Source organism: Sciurus vulgaris (assembly GCF_902686455.1).
Source record: "Sciurus vulgaris genome assembly, chromosome: 2".
In the NCBI taxonomy this organism is placed as follows: Eukaryota; Metazoa; Chordata; class Mammalia; order Rodentia; family Sciuridae; genus Sciurus; species Sciurus vulgaris.
In genome coordinates, this window is record NC_136462.1 from 29,748,020 (window position 1) to 29,755,302 (window position 7,283).

The following is a 7,283-nucleotide window of genomic DNA, read 5'->3' on the forward strand; positions in this document are numbered from 1 at the left end:
ATCACTTTATTTCTTTGGTTTTCCAACTTGACTATTTGACCATGCAAATTCAGTCTTCCACCTGCCTGGCCACCTTGCTGACCCTTATTGAAGATGGCTCTCAGGAGGCTCAGCAGAAAGGCAGGATCTGCAACAGGAGCCAGGCTAGCAGAGGCTGTGGGTCCTCAGCAAAAGAATCAGACCTTCCTCCCACCCCTTCCCACACTGTGCATGGAACAGGCTGCACCTCAGTGGACTTGGGTGCCTTAGGGCCTTTCCTCAGAGGCCATCCATGGCTCCTTCTGTATGTCCCTGCTGCTGCTGCTGCTCATGCTAAGACTGGCACCTTCTCCACTAAGGATATGAGGCAGAAGCTTGCCCCAGATTCAATTCTAATATTATTTTAGGAAACATCTTTGAGTAAAGAGGGTCCCACCCCACAAATAAACTGAAGGCACATAGTCTGCCCACCGGGACAGATGGCCATGCTAATACTCCTTTTGCCCCCAGGAAAAGCTAAAAATAGCTTTAGCTAACCAACTTCTCTATATACCCCCAAAACACAGCTTTAAAGCTTTCAATGCCAGCCAAGGGGGCCTGGCCAACCCACTTAAATCAAAACAAAATAAAACACAACAATAAAAATATGACCAACAAACAACCAAAAAGAACATCTGTGCTCCTACAGCTTTCTACAAGGGACCAGATGGCTGATTTCTGGTTCTCTCTGCCCTTGAGCCAGAAAATAACACAAATATGCTCTTGGAGTCAGGATAGACACTGTGGGAGCCAGAGCAAAGGGCATCCTGGCCAAGCCAGGGGACATCTCAGGTCTTAACCCTCTCCAAACTGGTCCCTCTTCCTCCCCAGCCCCTCTGTACGTCCCATCAGCCATCAACCAGAGTGAGGCCTTCGTAGAGTGCTCGTTTCCACATGTAGTAGGTGGAACGGGCGGTGAGGGGGAAAAGAGCACTGAACTCCTTGTAAGAGGGGAAGCTCTTGGACTGGAATCGCTTCTGCAAGAACAGCTTGGCCTGGGCCTTGAACTTTGTGGTAGTGAGCATGTCCATCACCAGCACCTGGCCATCCTTGCCACCTGCCACTGCTGCCACAGGGTGGCTTGATGGAGACCCACCATGGGACTCACTCTGAGCTGTGGCTCCCCGTCTCAGGGCCTCCTCTTTGGAAGGCCCTTCCTGGGCCTCCTCTGGATCCTTTCCTGAAGAAGTCCCCACTGGCAGGGTCCCCACAGATGGGGTCACTACAGCTGTCACATTCCTGCCAGCTTCCTTCTGTTTCTCCTCCACCTCCTGCCCACCTCTGCCCAAGGAAGGGGCCTGCATCCGGAGTGCAGACAGGCCTCTGGGCTGACCCCGGGCAAGACTCTTCCAGACCCAAAAGGAGGAGGGTGACAGGGTAGGGTAGCGGAGGCGGAAGCGACAGAAGGGTAGATGCCCACTTAGCACCTGCTTGCAGGCAGCCCTGCGCAGGCGCCTCTGCCAACGAGACAGGGGCATCCTCCGTGGCATGAGCTCCCGGGGTGGGGGGAGCTTCTGGCCTGCTTCTTTCCCTGCCCCCTCTCCCACCTCATCCTTCCAAGGGAGTGGGGTCCCTTCCCCAACAGATGCTAACTGGGGAGTTCCTGCAGTTGTGAGGGAAGGGGCTGGCTTGAAGCTGGGGTTCCTCCGGAGGGCCTTTCGCCGCCAGTTGTAGTAAGTGGACCTTGAGATGCCAGGAAACCTGCGTTTGAAGCATCGGTAGGGGACCAGAGTGTTCAAGGAGATACAATGCTCCAGGTACAACTTGGCCCGCTGCATTAAGACCATCCCAGGGCTTGACACCATCAGCGGGGAGGGCCCCGGCCCCTCGGCAGCCCTCTCCCCCGGCAGCTCCTCCAGCTCCTCCGTGGCTGGCACTTCCTTAGGGGCTGTGGCTAGGGTCGAGCAAGCAGCAGAGCCCAGCAGCTCATGCTTCCAGGCATAATAGGTGGAGCGGGAGATCTCGGGGAACCGCTGGAGGAACTGCTGCAGTGGCACCACACCCCCGCGGTGGAAGCTGTCCTGCAGGAAGTGCTTGGCGGAGAAGCGGGTGGCCACCCTCTGCCGATGCGCCTGGGACTGCCGCCGCCAGCGGTAGAAGGTGCTCTTAGTAACACTGTAGCGATCACAGAGGTGGGAGTAACTGAGGCCAGGGTCTCGGTTGAGCAGCTCCAGGGTCTTGGCAGGTGTGGTGGGTGGTGGCAGTGAGGCCAGGGCTGGAGGAGTGGGGGCCGGGCCGGGAGCACCATCAGCCTCCACCTCCTCCAGTCCTACCACAGGGGCAAAGTACTGGTGGCGGAAGAGGTGCCGGGTGAGAGGCTGGCCGGCCCACATGATGTGCAGTGTGGAGGGCATGTTGTCGCAGCGACGGGGCCGGATGACTCGGTTAAAGTAGGGCCGGATCTTGAGGTTACGCATGGGGTAGATGGAGTATATGTTGCGCTGAAGGATGGAGGCGAGCGCGTACAAGTGCCACACATTGGAGAAGCTATTAGGGAAGCAGGTGGCCTTGACGTCCGCATCAAAGATGGCTTCCAGCGTGGCGGATGGCAGGCTGGTCATCTCGGGCGACTCCTCGGAGCACAGGGAGTAGCGCACGGCCTGCAGCATCACCTTGGAGTCGATCATGCCCTGGAGGTAATAGTGTCTGTGCAGCAGCATCTCCACCACGGTGCGGGCCCGCAGCTCCAGGCTGAGGCCAGCATCGCCCCACAGCAGCATGCTGGCCGCCTCGAACAGCAGGCTGCCCTCGCCCTTGCACACGAGCGGCAGCATGTTCTGTGGAGCGTCCTCTGGGTACAGGCTCAGGGCCACGGAGTCCACCTCCAGCACCTGGAGTCCGGGGCCCTCCTTCCGGCAGGTGGGGAGGGTGAAGGAAGACAGCACCTGCTTGGCCTCCAGGGCAGCACTAACGAGACCCTCCAGGCCCTCGGACTCCACTGCCTCCTGCAGCTCCCCCAGTACCTGCTGCACCAGCTGGTCCCGAGAAGTCATCCTGACGGGGTAAAGGACAGAGGAGTCAGCCAAGTCAGCCCACAAGACACTCAGCAATGGTACCTTGTCACTCCTGCACTTTTTCTCTAGAGGGGATGTCCATGTGTTCCCATTTCCCCAGCTACCTGCCTCCTTGGTTTGTTTAGTCACTCAGTGGTACTGGGGAGGAGCGTGGTCACTGGAACTTGACTTTGAATCTTAACTCTGATGTTAGCTTGGTCATCTTAGGCAAGCCACTGAACGAACGCCCTATGCTTTTGCTTCCTTTTCTGAAAAATGGGGATGATAAATAATCTACCTTACAGACTTGTTATGAGCATAATTGAAATAATGAAAGTAATCAATGGAAATATATAATTTATACACAGGCATCCTTAGAACAGTGGTTGGCACAGTGAAATAGTAGTTAGCTATAAGATAGTATAATACATATTATATAGTACAGAAATAAAAGCTTTACCTCTAAACTAGACTTCCAATCGCCTATAGCCAAAATCAGTCTACTTTTTCCTAGAACAGCGCTTCTCAAAAGTATGCTCTCAGGAACCTCGGCATTCTGAGACTTTTTCAGAGGTCTTCAAATTAAACTATCTACATGATGTTACTAAGCTACACTAAGATAATTTAACACTAAGATGTTTGTCTTTTTGCTATAGGATGGCATTTGCATAAAATTGTGTTGTCTTAGCATGAATAAAGGTAATGCCAAACTCTCATTGCTCTTCACCACACACTTGTTTAAAAAAAAAAAAATGTAAAGGTCAGTTTCACTTAGGAATGTCCTTAATGAAGCTGTAAAGATTATTAGTTTTAGCTGGGCACAGTGGCACATGCCTATAATCCCAGCAACTCTGCAGGCTGAGGCAGGAGGATTGCAAGTTTGAGGCCAGCCTCAGCAACTTAGTGAAGCCCCGTCTCAAAATAAATTTTTAAAAAGGACTGGGAACGTAGCTCAGTGGTAAAGAGCCCCTAGGTTAAATCCCCAGTTCATGCACTTTGAGTTTTGGTATAGATTAAAAAAAAAAAAAAAAAATCTACTGAAAAAATTATCAAAGTATGCTTCCTTTTTCCATCTACAAATCTGGATAAAGTTGGGTTTTCTTCATTTACTTTCACCAAAACAATGTATCAAAACAGACCAATTATATAGACAGATACAAGAATCTATTTATGTTCTGTTAAACCAGATATTATAGATATTTGAAAAAAATATAAAATAATGAATTCTACTTTTCCAGCCTGAAAAAGTTTGTTTGTTTTGGGTTTTGTCTTTGTTTTTGTTTTGTTTTGATCCCAAGGATTGAACCTAGGGGCACTTAACCACAGAGCCACATCCCTGACCCTTTAATTAATTTATTTATTTATTTATTTTAGAGATGGTCTTGCTAAGTTGCTGTGGCCAGCTTTGAACTTACAATCCTCTTGCCTCAGTCTACCAAGCCACTGAAATTACAAGCATGTGCCACACCTGGCTAGAAGTCATTGTTATAACAATGATTATTTCTTACTATTTTTTAAATAAATTAATTTTTTTTTTAATTTCTCAAGTTTTCATTTTTTGGGGTGCTATGGATTTAACCCAGTGAGCTACATACCAAGTCCCTCAATTTTAATTTCCAATATAGTATACATTGATAGATATAAACTATATAAACCAAAGCTCTTCAAAGGTCCTCAGATTCCCCTCCCCTCCCCCCCAGTATCAGGGATTAAACCCAGGGGCACTTAACCACTGAGCCACATTCACATCCCCAGCCCTTTTTATTTATTTTTATTTTGAGACAGAGTCTTGCTAAGGATTGGGGATGTTGCTAAGTGGTTATTGCCCTGGTTGTTAAATTCACAGTACCAAAAAAAAAAAAAGTGTCCATAAAAGACCACCAAGACGACCACTCTGCTTTGTAATTGAACACTGAAATTAGTTTGTATTTTAAAGGGGGTTGACAATGTGAACAGAAGATGAATCCCAGGTCCAAGGAGCATCTGATTTCAGCTACTGACCACGCATTAACTTGTGGGTTTTTGGCAAATTAGACTGTCTTCCATTGCCTCAGTTTGTCTACCTATGAATTGGGGATAATTGCATCTGCTTTAAAGTCCTCCAGACAGGGTTAGAACAGTAGTGGCAAATAATTTACATTCAATAAGTCCTAGTCATGAGGTTGTGGGCCACACTGGGGGTGCCCCTTTGAAAAGTCTGCTTTTGTTCTAGGGCAGCAATTCTCAAACCTTGATCTCAGGACCATCCTGTGTCCTTAAACTCTGAGGACCGCCAGGCACAATGGCACAATGGCACAGGAGGCTGAGGCAGGAGGATCACAAAGTTCAAAGTCAACCTCAGCAACTTAGCAAGACTCTGCACAGTGCTTGCCCAGCAGTACACAGGGAAAAAGAGGCGGGGGGGGGGGGGGAGGCGGGCAGAGAAGAAAAAAGAAAATAGGTGGGTGGTAGAGCTGCTTGTCTTAGTAAATACAAGGCCCTGGTTTCAATTCCCAGAATCACAAAAGAAAAAGGAAAACCATTATCCTTTCCGATTTCTCAGATCTTTGTTCTGAGTTCAATGCTCTGATTAGCCTTAAATTTACATACTATGTTTAGGCATTCATTTTTCGGCTCAAACTGTACACTTAGAAGAAATGTATTTGAGGGTCAGGCTAGGTGGCACATGCCTATAATCCTAGGTAGCAGGAGTCTGAGGCAGGAGGATGGCAAGTTCAAGGCCAGCATGGGCTATTTAGTGAGAACTATCTCAAAATTAAAAAGAGCCAGGATGTAGCTCAGTGGTAAAGCATTCCTGGGTTCAGTCCCCAGTATTGCCAAAAAAATAAAAGGGGGGGGGTGTTTGAGTGTAAATTACAATTCAGTAAAAACATAATTTTAAAGCACCAAAGAAACACCTACCAGAATTTTATTGCTAATCATGGAGAAGGAAAACCTTTTAAACACTGGTAATCAGAATCACCTTTGGGTAAAAATCTCAATGCTAGGGAGTTGTTTTAAATGCATATATCCTGGGAATGAGGGTGTGTAGTTCAGTGGTAGCATGCACAAGGTCCTGGGTTTGCTCCCTAGTGCTGTTTTAAAAAACTATTTTATGACAAATCTTATATAACCTCTCGCCAAGTATCAGTTGGTGATAGGGTTCGGATATTATTTAATCTGTATTTAGGTTCTTCATCTATCCATCTTTTATACACTTTATAGTTACTTTAAAAAAAAAAAACGATTACTTTCCTTTGGACTCAGGAGATGAACTTCAGTTCTTAGTAAAAAGAATACATAAGCAATAAAAAAAAATTGTACAGAGAACAAACTGCATGCATAGAACTTTTCATTCTAGCAAACAATCACCCCAACAAACAGGATTGTGGTTTTTCTTGCCCAAGGTCACTTGATGAACACCATTATACAACTATATATAAATGACTGCTCTGTCAGACACTCTACAAATAAAATCAGGAAAACCACCACCAAACTGACTGCTCACTGTACGCATTTAATTTAGGTAATTCAGCCCAAATCTCAGAAAAATAGGAGGGAACAACTAACTTAAATTGTGTAGGTGATTCTTCCTGCTCTTCCAATCAAGGAGAACCTGCTTCCTGAGCAGAGGACAATGTTCCCTTGGGTGATTACAAATTTCTGTGGGCTTTCGTCGGGGTGACCATTTGGATTTCAGGGTTTTCGGAGGTAATTTTGTTTACATGGGGTCTTACCTTCCCTCCACCACTATTTCTGGAGGGCAGAACTCAGAGAAAGGGAAAAAGGGAGACTCAGGGGGTTAAATTAAGTAATTTTCCCAAGACTACCCACTATAAAACCTTAACAGTCTGATTCCAGAACCCCCGCCTCCTAACCGCTATAGTTCCAGCATATCACCCCAATTCTTAGGCTCTGAAGGACCATGCTTTGAGACCAACCTGGTCATTTTATAGATAATAAAAATTGAGGTCCAGAAAGATAAGGTTGACTTGCCTGAATTCATGCAGCAGTGTCCAGATACTTCCAACAGTGTCTAGATATACCACACTTCCTCTTTCACAAGCCCCACCCCTCCCCTCCCTACCTCCTCTTACCTGTCCCAGTCCCACCCGGTTCCACCCTCCACCCTATCTCATTCCTTCCTCCCCAAAGAGGTGAGAAGTTTAAGTAGGTGAGACCCTACCTCTTTCTGTCTTCCTCAAAAGCCTGCTAAGAAAAAGCAGCTTCCTGGAAACTCCACCAACCTCACCCCTCAGCCATGCAAAATGGGCTGGACCGCCAGCAAGCAGG

General features: G+C 47.6%; 1 protein-coding gene across 1 annotated transcript; it reads right to left on the reverse strand.

Moving 5' to 3' along the window:
* Positions 1 to 866: 866 nt before the first annotated feature.
* On the reverse strand, positions 867 to 3,011 carry VRTN (vertebrae development associated; the record flags this gene model as incomplete). Its single annotated transcript, XM_079128609.1, has 1 exon — positions 867 to 3,011. One exon carries the CDS (start codon positions 3,009 to 3,011, stop codon positions 867 to 869), a length of 2,145 nt encoding a protein of 714 aa, XP_078984735.1.
* Between the last annotated feature and the right edge of the window lie 4,272 nt (positions 3,012 to 7,283).